Source organism: Linepithema humile, chromosome 7 (genome assembly GCF_040581485.1).
Source record: "Linepithema humile isolate Giens D197 chromosome 7, Lhum_UNIL_v1.0, whole genome shotgun sequence".
Lineage (NCBI taxonomy): Eukaryota > Metazoa > Arthropoda > Insecta > Hymenoptera > Formicidae > Linepithema > Linepithema humile.
This window is the reverse complement of record NC_090134.1, coordinates 14,020,423-14,038,727: the sequence shown is the minus strand read 5'-3', so window position 1 is coordinate 14,038,727 and position 18,305 is coordinate 14,020,423. Positions and strand designations below refer to the sequence as shown.

Sequence of the window (18,305 nt, the reverse complement as noted above, 5' to 3'; positions counted from 1 at the left end):
AATCTGTCATCGGTTTTTTTTCTCGTTTATAACAAGTAGTAGTGTATAAAACATTTTTGTAAATCGCTTTATTAAACGCTTTTACGTCCTCTAATCTTATATCAACAATAGCATTCTTTAAAACTTGTGTGATATTTTGATTTATATTATTATCGTTCGCTAAGAGAGTCACACTTGAATTGACTTCCAAACTATTTCCTTCCAAGAAAAAATGATTACGCAAAATACTTTTACAAAAGCGTGAAGAATTATTGTCGGACGTATTTAACAATTCGGTTTCTAACATTGTTTTTTGCACTAAACGTTTAGAAAGCTGTATTAAAGCTCCTTTCGGACCTGACAATTTCTGCTTTAGTACAAAAATTCCATTTTCGTAAGGAAAAGCTGAAGTCAATGGAAGTGGACCACTTTTATATACGTGATTAACAACATGAAGTAATGCATGAGTATTGAAATTCATACTACTTTTTCCATATAATTCTTCACATTGTGCAGTGAAATATATAAAATCAATTTCGCACTTTTTTAAATCTTCCTTTGTTATAATTTTTTATAAAAGCTTATGAGTACAACGAACTAAAAGTCCAAAAGAGCTTAAATATTTTGTGTTTAGTATTCCCAAAAGACATGGAATACTTAGATATAATACCCAAGATCTCCACTCACTAGCTTTCCATTTTCCACTATTAAAGGATCTCGGTGATCTATGAATTTTACTTGGCATTTGAATATTTAATAATCGCTTTTCAATATTTATTTTATCAATTTTGGATAGATTATACTCTTTTGTACCGATACTTGCCCAAAACTTCGTCCACAAAGTACAAACAACACCACACACACACACACACACACACACACACACACACACACACACACACACACACACACACACACACACACACACACACACACACACACACACCACACACACACACACAAGTAAGAGGCCATGCATATAATCATACGAAAATCCCCAAACACAATCAAAATTTTCTAAATTCGTAATTTCTGCAAAATTTTTAACACCTTTAGATGGTCTATGTATTTTTTCAGCGTACTTCATGTCTTTAATGTATGATTCATGGTCTCTTAAAGGCGGATCGTCATCCATAAATGGATATCGCATGGCACCGTTAACATATTCTCCATAATGATAGCACCAACTACAGCCAAAATAACCGTTAAATTGGAAGCGATTCTGTATTATAGGTCGAGCAACAGAGTCTACTGATGAACAAAGTGGTTGCAATATAAAATTACATTTTTTACCATTTTCTAGACTTATAACTATACCATTTTTCATCAAATCACGAATCTGCTCAATAAACACATTCATATATAGATTCATAAATTGTAAGTTAGGTTCAGATTTTGTGATACATATTCCTGCGAGCAATATATATCTAAAGCGTATATTTTTTGGTAATTCGTTAATTATTAACTGGATAGGCCACATTGAACTCTTGCTACTTTTAGAAATAGGTGCACCATCTACATTAAAATTAAAAGTTAATAATATTGTGTTTTTGCGTTTACTATTATACAGTGTCTTGTATATTTCTCCATCATAAACATCAACAATGGTATTCAAATTTCTATTTGTTAGTTTGCTCTCAATATTCTTAATGTTTCGAAGCAATAATTTGCATACATTTGAATTTCGTAAAACAGTCTGTAATTGAAATTTTATATCCGTACTTACAAAATATTTAGATGAATTAGTACTTATTTTATATTTTTGCTGACATCCATTACAATGGCGGTAACTACGCGATAACAAATCTTTTCTATAAAATTTTTCTAATACACTATTACACTCGGTACAATAAAATACATATTGTTTTAATTCTTCTGGAGGATCCAAACGCTTGCTTATCATATATTTAGAATTCATGAATGTTGAAAAATTTGAACCTGCCCAAATAGTTGCCATATTAAATAAAGCTAATCTTGCTTCATCGGAACAATTAAAGCGAACACAATAAGTGTGTATCATTTGTACAACTTCATCAACTGTTGTTTTTGAGCTTTGAAACATTATAATATTATTGCGTTTTATATTCGCATCATTAGTAATCCTTACATCATCAGTATCAAATATTTCGCAAGTAGAATTATCAGTATTAATTTCTTCTTCCTCGCTTTTGTTCTGATATAAATCTTCTTTCACAGAATCAATTTTGACGTCTTTGTTGTTATTGTGTCCATAACAATTCAAACTACTATCACCAGTTTCTTGAGGTACAAGGATTTGTTTGTTAATTTTGTGAATAGTATGTAAAGTAGTTTTGTTTATATTTGATGTATCAATATAATTTGTTTTAAAAGGTGAAAATACATATTTTGATATATTTTTGCTTTAATTGTCTGTAAAAAAATTATTAAACATATAAAAAATTAAAATATTTATAACGATACAAAAATCAATATAGATATTTATTATAATAATGTTTACTATAGTAAACATAAAATTATTAACTTAAATAAATAACATATATTACATTTGTATTTATCACAATTTTTAAGTTCTTTTTCAATCAGTTTAAATGTATAATATGTAATATATATATATATAATATAATTAAAATTTTATTTTGGAAATATAAAAAAATTAAAGCATAAACATTAATGTAGTATTCTAATATTACTTTTAGTTTAATTTTTCAATATAAAAAGGGTAGACCGAGACAAATTGATCAATATAAGTTTTGAGATAGTTGATATTAGTTTTTTATTTCAAACGGCAATTGTCTCCCTTACAGAAATTTATTAGTTATATTTATTTGTTTAAATATATATTTTGTATTTAAAGTATTAAAATTGAGTATTTAAAATATTCAATTTTAGTATTTTAAATACATAAAATAAGTATTTAACTAAATAAATACAAATACTTTTCTGTAAGGGCTCAAAATTTATATTGATTCAATTCACCTCGGTCTATAACCTAATATGTCTATAGGCGGAAATTATTTAATACTACGTCACTTTTATGTATAATAGATATCTCAATTACACTTTAATTATTTTTTTATTTATTTTTATATATAATAGATATCTCTCAATTACATTTTTCTACCACAGATTTTATATATGTTTATAAAATTACGTACAATTTTAAATTACTCACTTTTGTCTTTACTGTAAATCTGCCATCGTTTCCAAGTTTGTTTGGATACCAAAGAAATTCCATTTTTTTCATTCAAAAAAAGTTTGTTATATCTTTTTCTTTTTAAAATTGGAATATTATCTTCGTTTGTTTTGTTTAATTTTGTACAAGTTATCTATAAATTAAAAAGAACCATTTTTATAAACATACTTTGATATTGTTCACTGAGAATGTCTTAAATGTGTTGATATTTATTATGGACAAAAATTAAAAAAAAAACAATCGTGTTAAAAAAGAATTATAACACATAATAATATTTGACATCACATATCCGTATGTGTCCGATATGTTGATCAGACTGGGATGCTGGAACATCCTTATCAAAAGAATCAGAGTCAAGGAGGAGGTGTTATAAAACTGAAGTTTTTGATTCAAAAACAAGTGGTCGCGTCTATAGTTGTAAAACAGAACTATAGACCTGGAGACCTGGACTGCATCATCCGTATTAAAATGTGCATTAAAAGTAGTTGGAAAAAAAGAGAAAAAATGCAAAGACGGCCATCCCTATCACTTTCTATTCAACGCTGTATGACAAGATAGAAAGAGAAAGAGATTGACTGTCTTTGCGTTCCCTCTCTCCCTTTCTTTCTATTTTTCCAACCACTTTTACATATATGGATAGCGCAATCCAGAGGTCTCTAGGTCTATGAGTTGAACGCGTTTATTGTTGCTGCTCGGATTCTAAGACCGAACAATGCAAATTAATTTTGGTCGCAATCGAGATCGTATCGTGGCGGTATCGCTATTTGCTTGAATCCCAAGAGGGCAGTCATCATCAGAAAAAAGAGTAACTTGATATTAAATTGCTCTTAGACAAATATTCTCTTAATTGAAGATTAATTTTCACGAAAAATTGAAAACAAATAGACAAGAAACAATAGCCTTCCCCTGGAAGAAATCAATATTAATCCACACTTTAAGACACGTATTAATAATTGTTGCCAGAAATTCATATGTTAAGTGAAATTTGAATTTAAAATTAAATGTTTTGATTTTTTTATTCAGTTGTGTAAATCGTGATTGACATTATATTGATAATCGTAATTCAACTGCAAATTTACATCTAACTTTCAATTTTAATCTGAGCGTCTCGTTTGCAATGAGTTTCAACCAACAACTATTAAAACGAATTAAAAAAATTAAGTTCAACGGTTACTGATAAAAAAGACTTACGTCATCTCTACGGTCAAGGTCAGATTCAGTATTAACTTCGGTTGCTGAAATACATAAACTAAGAGGCAAAAACTCTACTCTTCTGGATTGTATTTTTTCATCCACTGCTTCTTTACTTTCTGTCGTACGATAAGAAAATATATTATTAATACAATATAATTTTTTGCTTTTTGTTAAGACATAAAGATTACTTTTATAAAAAAAATGCAAACTTCTAAAGAACATCGTAGGAACATTCTTAACATTTTCTGGGCAGCAATCATATATGCTTTTTCCCCCTTACTATTAATTTGTAAAATGTTTCATCGATAAATAATGTTGAATTTGTCAATGAAACTTAATTTTTCACGAGTTTATGTTAGAAAAAAAGATACATGATGATAGCTGCTTTGAACGTCTTTACATTATTACACTGAGAAAAATGGTTTTATTATATTAACAAAATTCTTCTGGTTGACCGTATTTTAGTCGAACAAAACAGAATTTCTGGTTATTGTCACAAAATTTTACACCTTATATCAACACCGTTTGGTTAACTTTACTATAAAGATTTGAATAAGTGTTTTCTTGTTGGATATACAAAACTTCTTGTTATATTTACATAAATCGCAGCGCTCTGCAACAGTTTTGTCATCACTCACTAAACGGTTGATCAACTGTTCGCCGCATTCATTTGTTACACTGCTACTGCGCCCTCGCTACTCGCGGCGTGTATCGCGCGCATTAGATCTTTCTCGAAGCAATGGCGTTAAGCAGTCGGAACAGTCTCAACTGAGCTCGCTAAAGTTTTACGTCGCGTCGTGGAATCCATTACGGAATATTAGTTAGGCCGATGGCAGAGAACGAGAAGTAAGCACTTATGTCTGTCGTAGACGTCTGTCGTGGACGTATGGTAAGGCAGAGAAAAACGTAAGTCGTGAAAGGTTATTGGATACGTGTGGAAACGACTACGACATATATAAGTTTTTACGTCTCGGTCTCTGCCATCAGCCTTACATCCGAAAAGTTTTATGATCACGTGGTGTTTTTTTTTTTTAATGAAATATATGTATACCAGTGATGTGATGTTTCCTACCGGGCTCCCGGCTCCCGAGTCAAGTAAAAAGCGTTGTACGTATTATACCCTAAGGATATTGCAATATGGCAATGTAACCGATCACCGAGAGCTAGTGCACATACAAACATGTTTACTTACATCAAATTTGAAGATGGTGTAAAAGCTATTGTTAATACGGACGATATAGTGGATTTTGACATTCAAAACATACTATTTGATAAAAAATATCAAGTGAAGTGGGACGACGGACACTTTTATTATGGCATATTAGGAAAAATGCAACAAAAAGTAATTTTAGAAGGTAAGAGATTAAAAAGTAATATTAATGAGCCATTTATTTATATTGCTATCAGATAACATAAATCTCAAAGACATGTCCAACCCTAATAATGTAAAGACGTTCAAAGCAGCTATCATCATGTATCTTTTTTTCTAACATAAACTCGTGAAAAATTAAGTTTCATTGACAAATTCAACATTATTTATCGATGAAACATTTTACAAATTAATAGTAAGGGGGAAAAAACATATATAATTGCTGCCCAGAAAATGTTAAGAATGTTCCTACGATGTTCTTTAGAAGTTTGCATTTTTTTCATAAAAGTAAGCTTTATGTCTTAACAAAAAGCAAAAAATTATATTGTATTAATAATATATTTTCTTATCGTACGACAGAAAGTAAAGAAGCAGTGGATGAAAAAATACAATCCAGAAGAGTAGAGTTTTTGCCTTTTAGTTTATGTATTTCAGCAACCGAAGTTGATACTGAATCTGACCTTGACCGTGGAGATGACGTAAGTCTTTTTTATCAGTAACCGTTGAACTTAATTTTTTTAATTTGTTTTAATAGTTGTTGATTGAAATAACTCATTGCAAACGAGACGCTCAGATTAAAATTGAAAGTTAGATGTAAATTTGCAGTTAAATTACGATTATCAATATAATGTCAATCACGATTCACACAACTGAATAAAAAAATCAAAACATTTAATTTTAAATTCAAATTTCACTTAACATATGAATTTCTGGCAACAATTATTAATACATGTCTTAAAGTGTGGATTAATATTGATTTCTTCCAGGGGAAAGCTATTGTTTCTTGTCAATTTGTTTCTAATTTTTTATGAAAATTGTTCTTTATTTATAACGGAATATCTATCTAAAAGCAATTTAGTATTAGGTTGATTTTCTTTTTTTGATGAAGTTATCTAATGTATGTGGAATATTGGAAACAAATCAACAAGAAATACTGCTCCAACCTTGATAAGTCGGAAATGACACATAGGATTGACTTAACAATGACAACTTTCCATCGGCATATTTTGAGCTATCTTTTGCCAGAGTTTCAGCCAATTTGTATGAAACTCATTTTTCCCTAAGAAAAGTGCGTGGTCCTTTACTTTTCAAAGCAACAAAAATTAAATACGAACTTTTATTAAAATTTAAAGGGAGAGGATATGAAGAATAAAGTTACTGCAAAAATTAGGAAGCTAAATGTACAATTAGTAAAAAAAGATAATACCAATAATTTTACATCAAGTATTGAAAATGGAAACAATAATATGAAAACAGCCAAGTTAAAGAACCAAAAATTGAACACTTTTGTGAATGTTTTGGAAAAAAAAGGAATGCCATCTAAAGAAGATATTAAGAATCAAAAACAGAATGAGATAAATGTAAGCATATATCTTTTAGTTTATATTAAAAGAAACAAAAATATTTTAATCCATTATTGATATTATTTACAGGAACCGTTATTTATAGAAAAAAATTTAACTAGTAACTCTTTGAAGCAATCAGTATCAAAATTAATAAAAACGACAAGCGATATAAATTGAAGTCAAGCAAAACGGGAAATTGTGTGCAAAATGATAAAAGCGACACCGATTTGGTTTCCTCATGTATAGAAGAATTAGTTGATTCTAATAATAAAGTAAATTATGTTTAATATAAAAATTGAATTCTCTTCTTAGATACACGATTTAAAAATAGTAACAAACTACAACATATATGGTTTTTAATGATATATTATTTTTATTTATTTTTCAGGAAATAATATCACCAGCTACGATTACCAAGAGTGTTTCTAAATTGTGTTCTAAACAAAACTTAACAGATTACTCAATTGCTCATGATAATACAAAAGCATTACATTCATCTATAACTAAGGGTCAAAGCTGTACAAATAAAAATACAGCTAGAAGTAAATCTTCGCATAAAACTCTACATGAAAATAATAATTTTATTGCTACTGGATTTAAACAGAAAACTAAAAAAACATTGTCGACAAAGGTAAGAAGCATTAAAAATCTGTTTTAAAAAATACTCATTTTTACATATTTTACGTCTAAAAATTTTGTTTTATATCTATAAATTATGAATAGTATAAAAGTTAAATTCAAAGTAATTAATGAAAAATAGCATGAATGTGATATGTGTAGCTTTGCAATGAAATAACGTATAAACTAATAAACAACATAATTGAAAAGTAAAATTATTTATTTGATATTGCAGAACAATCATGCTCACTTACAACCTAAAACTAATCAAGACGATATCTTGAAGAAAAAGGTAAATTTTAATATTGAGATAATATATAAAAACACAAAGCAATTAATTATACTACACATTATTCTTTAGATGGAGAAACTGCAGAAAACAAACGAAGATTTAGAAACAAAATATTTGAAATTAAAGAATCAAATGAAAGATAAAGAAAGGATCATTAATGATTTAATGAATTTTAATATGGAGCTTCAAAGTAAAGTGATAGATGAATATCCCAAACTTTATCAGATTAATGAGGAAATTCAGATCAAGGTCTTAAGTAATTTCAATGAACTCATGCGTAAGTACATCCAAATAGAAGGATGTTACAAGTAATATGTCCATGTTCTCAACTTATTTTTATTAATAAAAATGCCTCTGAAACTGGCTTAGAAACTATCTGATTGGCTGAGAAACCACATTTAAGACATTTTTATTGATAAAAGTGAGTTGAAAATATAAGCCTTTATGTACACTTTGTGATTTTATTATAATACAATGTGTTTAAAATATGTTGGTTTTCAAAAATGCTTATTAATTGCACTAAATTTTAATTATAATGTTTACTTTATTACTATTAGAATTCCGGGTTAATTTCGTTTTCTATCCAGCAAAATAAGTAGCAAATTTCCTAACATTATATGACTTTTTTATATACTAATAAAATTCTAAATGTTGTATTAAAACATATAGCTTAATATTTATATATCTTTACATATTTTTGCTAGTCATAAATAGCGCACTGTATTTATTATGTGTTTTGTGACTAGTACACAAATGTAAAGGTGTCCTTTACACAACACTTAGAATTTTATCAATATACAGGGTGTCTGGCAATAATCGCCCCACCGGTCATATACAGGTAGAGGAGGTCAAATCGAGTAGAAAAGTCCTTTACCATTTTTTAATTTTCATAATAAGTACTGAGTAATTAACGAAAAAAGATCGGCGAATCCGCGCAATACCAGTAAAGCGCGCGCGGTGAGAAGGACGTCCCACTGCTACGCGATCACTAGGACACAAGGATCTAGCGTTACGCGCCGCTCGTATGTTGCCATTGTCATTTGTAGAGCGCTCCTCCCAACGCTTCATCGCGCGCCTAGTGATTGCATAGCAGTGGGATGTCCTTCTCGCTGCGCGCGCTTTACTTGCACGGATTCACCAATCTTTTTTCGTTAATTACTTAGTACTTATTACAAAAATAAAAAAATGGTAAAGGACTTTTCTACTCGATTTGATCTTCTCTACCTGTACATGACCGGTGGGGCGATTATTGCCAGACACCCTGTATATTTAGTATCGGAATTAGTTTTGTCCTCGTAGTACGAAAAATATTTGTCTGTACCTTTAACATGTCCCCATTTTATTTCTTTTCCAAATCCTTTGTTTCCTCCTTTTGTGAAGTTCATTTTTTCACGAAAAGCAGGCATCTCTGCTATAACGTTCAATTTCTTAATGGCCAATGATTGTTTGTCTATTTTTTCTTCCATTTATATATATTAAATAAGTTAATATTTAACTAGTCTCTCTTAAAATAATTTCTTCTTTCACAATCTTATTTACAGATGATAGAATTTCTTCTTTCATACTATTGATTTTTTCATTAATATCTTTTATCTCTTTTACAATATTTATATTAATCTCTTTCTTTAAACTATTCGGTAAATATATGTAACACATTCATCGTCGTCTTAATTTAATATTATTATTTCAAAATAATATTATTAATCATATATAAAAATTAAACACACTTTATTGTACACAATTTTTATTAGGAATTCCAAGTGACATTTTGTTTTTTAGTGCAGTAGAACTATAAGGGATGTGCTTATGAAGCATTGTGTTTTAGCATTTTGACATTACTATTCTATGCAGCAATTAAATTTTTTTATTTTTTTAGATGTTAATTCATTGCTTGTCTGGTTCAGCTGTTGTTGTTGTTGTTGTTGTTGTTGTTATCCTATTCAAGTTTCCTACCAAATATATGTATACCATGTTCCTTTGCACAGGATAATATATCGTTATTATCGAAGAATTTACGAATAAGCAATCAAATTTAAGTTAAAACTTACAGACTCCTGAACCAAGGCGGCAACCACGATTAGCACAATCAGACACAACAATGTTAACTTCATGTTGCAATCTTGCACGTACAATGATTGCTTTACAGTGCAGCAGTAGTATTTATACCGCATTAAATGACGATTTATCTATTTGATAAGTATTGACATTGAGTGACATTGACATATCGCATATATTTTTGGCATTTAAGTAGCACACGTCATACGTATACTGCTTAATGAGAGTCATTGTTGATTTCGCAAAGTGTGCAGATATCGAACAAGTGTATCAAATAATTGGTCTTACAAGAAAAACAACTTTGCGAAAAAATGTATGGCCTTCATATAATATAAAATTGTACATATAATTGCTGTACAGTGCAGCAGTAGCAATAGCAGTTATATCGTATAGTTAAATGACGATCTATTTGATAAGTATTGATGATGAGTGGTATCGCGTCTATTTTGCCATTTTAGTAGCGTCATACGCATACTGCTTGTAATGAGAGTCATTATTGATTTCGCAGAGTGTGCAGATATCAAACAAGTGTATCAAATAATTGGTCTTACAAGAAAAACAACTCCGGAAAAACCGTATAGTCTTTGTATAATATAAAATTGTACATAAATTACGTTACTTTTTCTATTCTAAATGTTTTAACAATTAATTAATAATTTTGGTAGCAATTTTGGTCTTAATATTACATTGTGGACACAAATATTTATTTATTGCTATTATTGGCTGCGCCGAATAAATCAGATAATAAGAAATTTTTCTCGCGCGCTCTATTCTGCAATAAATCTCGCGACTTGTCAGAAAAATCGCTTTATCTTCCTCTGCGCGGGCTCTCGCGTCGAATTAAGTGAATGCAGTTTGTTTGCTCGTGTCGTCAGTATTTTAGGGACGGTGCAAGGTACAGGGGGGTTGAAAGGCCAGCCGACGGCGTCGGGTGGGGGTGCGCTGTGCATGGGCTCGCGAGATACGAGAAATAATGGCAGCACGTATACGCACGCCGCTTGTACACACGAGGCCACATTCGCCGAGAGAAACTAACCGCTGAACAGTTCCAATGGGGCCTGGTCACCACTCTGGCGGTAATAGCCCCGACAATAATCATTTATTGTTCCTCAATGGCACCGACGCGGTGGGTCGACGCTTGGCTCGCCGGATAGGAAGGAATAAAGAGAATAACAATTCTCCGACATCTTTTTCAGTCTTACGACTGTAACAATGTGTTCTATATACGAGGGTAAATTTGAAATTATCCGCAATTTTTTTAAGTAAAACATAATTTGGATATTGCGTATAACGAAATATTATTATGTGTAACAAATATTATATTACACAAAAATAATTACTTCTATAAAAACGATAGAAATTAGCGAGCTGAAAGACCAAACGCTGCACTGAGAAAAATGGTTTTATTATATTAACAAAATTCTTCTGGTTGACCGTATTTTAGTCGAACGAAACAGAATTTCTGGTTATCGTCACAAAATTTTACACCTTATATCAACACCGTTTGTTTAACTTTACTATAAGGATTTGAATAAGTGTTTTCTTGTTGGATCTACAAAACTTCTTGTTATATTTACATAAATCGCAGCGCTCTGCAACAGTTTTGTCATCACTCACTAAACGGTTGATCAACTGTTCGCCGCATTCATTTGTTACACTGCTACTGCGCCCTCGCTACTCGCGGCGTGTATCGCGCGCATTAGATCTTTCGCGAAGCAATGGCGTTAAGCAGTCGGAACAGTCTCAACTGAGCTCGCTAAAGTTTTACGTCGCGTCGTGGAATCCATTACGGAATATTAGTGAGGCCGATGGCAGAGAACGAGAAGTAAGCACTTATGTCTGTCGTAGACGTCTGTCGTGGACGTATGGTAAGGCAGAGAAAAACGTAAGTCGTGAAAGGTTATTGGATACGTGTGGAAACGACTACGACATACATAAGTTTTTACGTCTCGGTCTCTTCCATCAGCCTTACATCCGAAAAGTTTTATGATCACGTGGTGTTTTTTTTTTTTAATGAAATATATGTATACCAGTGATGTAATGTTTCCTACCGGACTCGGGAGCCGGGAGCCCGGTAGGAAACATCACATCACTGAGTATACTTTAAACCAAAATATATTGTTAGTATTTTACAAAAACCACACCTATTCGAACTTGTTTTTTAACTACAAAGTTGTGTTAACCTAACAAAACGATATAGTAAAGTTAACAAGAAATTCTGGTAGAGTTTTGTAAATCTAACAACACAATGTGGTAAGGTTTACAAGAAATTCTGGTAGAGTTTTGTAAATCTAACAACACGATGTAGTAAGGTTTACAAGAAATTCTGATAGATTTAAACAGGATGAAATTTAACAGAATCTTCTGGTAATTCCAACAACAAATTTGTTTCGTCCATTTTTGAACAAACGTACTAGTAGAATCAACCAGAATTTCTTATAATACAACAAAACTTTTTTTCCAGTGTGGTTATTCGCGATGGTATATTCTCTAACAATGTTTACTTACTCGACTGTATACAGATGTTTCGGTCATTCTGCTGTTTGACTCTATTTTCGTCGTTTTATATCTCATGAATATTTAAAAGTGATTTCTGCTTTAAAATATTTGCATTTTTTAATCTTAACGTATTACATATTGCATAGATTTTAATCTCCCATAAACCGGTTTTGTGTATGCTCGCCAAAGAGTATTTCTTGACCATATTTCATAGAACAAAACTGTATAATTTGATTTATGATGTGGTCTTTATCGAACCAAGTTGTAGAGCAGAAAGGTGTCAAGTTCAGATCAAAGAAACTAATGTCATAGTTTTATCTGTCGCATAAGAGCGGCCGGCATTACGTCGTAGATCGAATTCCTTCCCCCTTCCACAAGCGCTTGTGGAATCAGTCTGAAGATAAGCTTAACCCCTTCACTTAACATTCTTTTCGTCTGGAAAACGACCCGTCATATTGAGTTTCTCGAGATAGTGTCTTACCGTCTCGACCTGTGTTTCCCAGTGATAAATAGTCCCTTTCCTGAACGACTATTGCACCAAGCGTATTCTCAAATGTAAGGTGTATGAAGAGTTAAATACGATTCAATATTTCACGTTAATATATTATACACGAAAGAAACATTGTTATAAATATATTAAATCAAACTTTAAAACATTCTTTTACAAGCTACTACGTTGAATATTACATTATTATTTTGTGCATTGCGATTAATTCTGATTAACTGGCATAAACCTGTTGATCGCGTTTATTTATTTGCAGTTTATTTAAGTATTTGATACGTTATCATTACTGGATTTACAAAATAATTTTGAAATTTTACTTTAATATTAAATAAATTGTCATTTTTCAGTTTTAAAAACCAGCATTCTAAGTTGCGTAGAATATTTTACGTAAACAATTTATATTCAGAAAGTCAAAATTTAAAAATTAATGAATCAGTTGAAAATTTAATATAATTACATTTCTCTTTTACCAGTCTGGCGGTACATCTTTTGTTTATGCAGAGGAAACGTGTGGCGTCCGATACATCTTAAGTAATGCTAATTCGTGTTTTTGGTCTGCATTGCTCTCTACGTAGTGACGGATTATTAATGCAACCAAGCATGTGTACGTTTCCGTAGAATCAAATCTATGTGTGTATATACATAGGGCATGGGCAATAAACACTCGATGAGCAAACGGTGTGCGCTCGACATTTGATTGGGCGAACCGCGTAATGACGGGGTACTGTCATGCAAATCTTGTCAGCACCCCGGCGCTTATGGCTGCGGGCCTATTACGCCCGTAGGCATTCACCCATCATCCTGTTTGGTGACTGTAAATCGATGATTTGTGAATCCTAGAAACTTAGCGCGCCTCCGAACCGACGGTTTATCGACGTCGCATTTGCACAAAGTTACATATAACACGATTATTATATTTCAGATATGAAATAAAGAAATTCAAATACGAAATAAATCGTTCAGCGCGAAAGCAGAGAAAGGGACGATTTTACTTGATTCGTCTTATCCAAATTAAGTTTTTTGCTATTAATATGTGTAACGTTATTGTATTAGTATTTCTGATATCGCATTGCAGGGTGAAACAAATTACTACGATTAAATGAATAACAATGGCTATTTCAATTCACGGTCGAACGGCCGTCAACGATTCAATGCTTTTGCACCGCGCCGTGCATCGATTCGCTCTTTTTCATCTATTCCTCGCGCGCGCGGATCGACAAAACCCACCGGCCGCCTAAAATACCGAACCATGTGGTGACCATGGCCGATGTCCAAAGTAGAGGAATGGCAACGCGTTTATAATTTTTTTTTCCTATTATACACATAGGCACGAATACAAATCCGCACACACGACTGGTGCCACCCCCGCCACCGCGGTCGGAGGGAATTTATATTTGGCTCGGCGCGTTATCGTTGATTTATCGCGAGACCCAGTTTTCCACATTCCTCCGCACCTCGCATAACTATTTTTCCACCTGCACGTTTTGGGAAAGAGGAAAAAATGGCGACAAGTTATCGCCGCGTGAAAGCACATGCACGGTGATCGGTGGTTTTCGATATGTTATGTGTAATAATGCGACTCGTATACCGTAAAGCCGTGACAGGAATGACAATGCTGCGCGATATTTTAAAAATCTAACGATCGCATCGCGTTTTATTATAAAATGCGCACAGAGACGAATCAAACTGAACGATGATTCGTTCGTATGGAATTGCATGGTTAATTCGAATCGATAAATATTTATTGCTATATTATTTGAAGGGATACATTCTGGAATAGTCATATTTGATTATTATAATGAAAATAGTAAGAAATTGTTACCAATTTATATAATTAATACTTTGAAAGAATGCTGCATTAGTTTACGGAATTTTTTCATGGACATTAAATTAGATTCAATCAAATAATTTGCAAAGATCTAATCTATCTAATTTATTAATATGCTTAGTGTTACAAATCGAATCATTTATTTTGTCAAAGGCATCCAAAAGATGAATTAAGCTGGCATAATATTCTTCAAAATTACTGTTCCAAAAAGCCTGTGAAAAAGTAGGCGAGTAAGCGGCATAAACGCTGCTAGGTTTCAAAGGTCTTTAGGAAATGAAAAAAATTGCACGTATAATCAAATACAACCTTGACCGTTCTTACGAAATAACGAATTTTATCGTGATAATTATGATAGTTTAGCTTTCAAAGGCCTTTTAATTGTAAAATACGTACTAAATTTCCAGGCAATTACAACGAATTTTATCGCAGTAGCAACGATAACTCGGCTTTTGAAAGCCTTCTGAGACACGTGCTAAATTTTTCTAAAATTAAAAATATGTCTTTTTATATAATAATAATTATATAAGATATACTATTGCTACTGTATCATACACAATGAACTTAATAATTCTATTTCAAGCGATATTACACATGATGTGAGTTTTTCGATATGCAGTACAATTTTTTCTCGGTTTGTTCTTTGCGGTTCAGTGCAAATCTTGATTAGAATATACGTATTTCGGAATGTAGGTGAGTTTATTGGTACCAGCGCCCATGCGTATCTGCAATAACAGGATCATGAGCTTATAGCCGGAGCTTAAGGGGTTCGATCAATTATTGTTCGCCTCCTATCTACGTCACGCTGAGCTAGAGCATCGGCTGACCGATAACAGGCACACTCTAAACTGCATTCACGCATACACTTTATTTTTTTCGTTATCAGCAAGTCGTCTTCAAATTCAAGGAATAATTATTATTCAATTCCCTAACAAAAATTTCTAAGGAAGGAAATTAATTTTAAAAAACCTTGTGAAATTAGTAACATGAATTGAAAATAAATTTCTATATTTATTTGAAAAGTAATATACAGTATAAATTTGTAGCATAATTTATATAATTAAAATTTCAACGAATATATCACATAATTTTAATTTGAAATACATAAGACACACGTTTTTGTCTGTACATTATTATTTATCGAGAATTTATATTTTTTCTTTTAAAATATAAATTTGCATCAAAAACTATTGAAAATTCTAATTTTTTTAATACACTTTTGAATATTTTATAGAGGCTTTCTTAATATTGCTATAACAATCATTGTATTGATCCGTTAATGTGAAATAAATAGAAATATCTGCTTTTCGTAGATTTCATATATTATTTTATAATTTCCGTTTAGCTGCGTCATCCTTCTTTTGAGAATAGTTAGAGTGCAATGTCAGGCGCGTATTATGCAAGACAGTAACGGTCACGACAAAGCGCGGATTATCGCGTGTGAAACGTTCTATAGGAGAACCAGGATCGGTTAGTTGACTATATCGTCACGGCTAGGCCGCTTATCTCGGTGCTGTGGCATGCTAATCAACGAGCTACTACGCCTACGCTTGCATATAGGACAAGCGCGTTCCGGCAGTTATCTCGATTTGTCCAAATAACAATAAAACAACAATAAAAAACCCGGAACAAATCGCCGTGGCAGCGATTAACTTCCGCTTCGTTTCTATTTCATGCAGTGCACGCCTGTCGGCAGCGCCCATTCGTTTCTGCTTCCTCCAGTTAGCGCAACAGCGGTATTGATAGCGAAGCTGACGCGTATAAATTCACTGTTTTAAAACGGCCCCACCGAAATAATCCCATCCGGTAATTAATGCACTTGCCCTCTCTGTGCGCCGCGTAATTGATTTCACATTTACGAGCCGCGGAAATCAGTTTTATCCATCCGATTGCGAAACTTTTTTCTTGTAACTTTTGTTTTATTGCTACAGATTCAGCAAAATCGAAACTCGACGGTCCGCAGTTTTCTCGCACAGTTTACGACTATAAAATGAAGCGGACTCGCAAATCGCGACAATTTAGACGCGTTTTTCCATCAGCCGAAATCTTCGCGAGTTATCTGTTTGCGCCAGCGCTGATTACACGTCAGTCATTTAAGAGAATGCAAGAAAGGAGGAGCAAGAGAGGCGCGGCGGAAAGAAATAAAGTTGCACGAGAGCGGAGCCTAAAGACAAGTGTCGCAAAAGTCCTTTACAAGAGGTCTGCGCTCCACGAGCGAGTCCGCGGACGAGAGAGTGCGGAGGAGAGGAATAATATCGTCCCACGACGAGATTCTTCCGGTGAACTCCCTGGTGGCGCACCTCCCGCTGCTTTTCTCGAAACGAAGAGAAAATTGGAAGGGACTGGAGGCGACTGGTTCCAACCGGCGTGCGGCAGCGGCCGGGACGAGAGGCGAGCCGAAGAGATCCGCTCCGCTCCTTGAAATGCGCGCGCGCGCGCGCGGCTCCTCGGGGATTCACGAATGAAATTTCATTTCGGGAGCGCAGTAATCCCGGAATTGTTACTTGACTTCGTTCGCGGAACGAGAGCATGAAAGGGATCCCGTAGATTCGTCCTGTAATCGGCGGAATACCCTCTTCCTCCTCGCTCTCGTCCTTGCGCCGCTACGCACCGCGCGCTACTTACTCTTCTTCTTTAATCGATGTAGGAGCCTTATTGTTTCGTGCGCACCTGTGTTTGCACTTGGCTCGGCTCGAACTCCAAGGGGATCAGCCGCACAGTTCTTGATTACGCCTTTGAAGGTGTTATAACGAGTGAGAGTGAATCGATGTAATTTGCGTTTACGATTCACAATGGAGTGCGTACAAAATCGCAATTTGCCAATCATTAAAGAAAGAGACGAGGCGAAAGACGGGAAATTATTCCAGTGTCTTAGAATGCGAACTGATCAATGTTTCAAACGATGCAATCGTCAGCTGGATACAACGAAATATTACTTATTTATTTATTAGCTTGCATCAAAATTTTATAAAAGAAATTCTGTAAACGAATAAGTTTTCTAAAGATTTATGATGATTTAGTGAATAATGTATGCGATTAACGAGATTAGTGGAAAAATATTTTTCGGAAATCTAGCGATAAATTTTCGCTCAGAGCCTCAGTCGGTTGCAAAAACTCAATCGCGAATTTAGATTCTCTGCATGACCTTAATTCTTCGCTTATCTCACGCGCGACAGTTCTATTTTTATAATCTGCTGTTTAGTGCAAGTTTGGAATTTTCTTGTCGAAAATGGACTCTCTTGTGGTTTTTGCTAACGATCAGTGCAATCTTTTCCGAATTGTCGATTAGTAAAATAGCGAAGACTTTCTTGTTTTTCAGATATGATAAATTTCGTATCTCTCATTTCGAGTCTGTAGTTCCTTCGTACAAATATACAGTATGACTATTAATTGAGAGAAAATTATCGTCAGAACATTCAGAAACTCTGGCTTCTCCGCCTAATCCAAT

At 33.1% G+C, this 18,305-nt stretch overlaps 1 protein-coding gene and 1 long non-coding RNA gene across 3 annotated transcripts; one reads left to right on the top strand and one right to left on the bottom strand.

Moving 5' to 3' along the window:
* Positions 1-1,521: 1,521 nt before the first annotated feature.
* On the bottom strand, positions 1,522-10,330 carry LOC137000954 (uncharacterized). Of its 2 annotated transcripts, XR_010891096.1 has the most exons (4): positions 10,022-10,330; positions 9,295-9,948; positions 3,134-3,287; positions 1,522-2,370 (listed from the first exon to the last, which is right to left on the bottom strand). It is a non-coding gene; the product is annotated as an uncharacterized lncRNA (long non-coding RNA). The 2 variants fall into 2 exon arrangements; XR_010891095.1 differs by lacking the exon at positions 1,522-2,370 and having other exon boundaries at positions 3,022-3,287; positions 10,022-10,299.
* LOC137000953 (putative leucine-rich repeat-containing protein DDB_G0290503) lies at positions 5,087-8,461 on the top strand. Its single transcript, XM_067358540.1, has 8 exons — positions 5,087-5,194; positions 5,403-5,455; positions 5,554-5,703; positions 6,078-6,196; positions 6,851-7,078; positions 7,452-7,694; positions 7,917-7,973; positions 8,043-8,461. The coding sequence occupies exons 1-8, from the start codon at positions 5,178-5,180 to the stop codon at positions 8,283-8,285; spliced, it is 1,110 nt and encodes a 369-aa protein (XP_067214641.1). The 5' UTR covers positions 5,087-5,177; the 3' UTR covers positions 8,286-8,461.
* Positions 10,331-18,305: the final 7,975 nt, after the last annotated feature.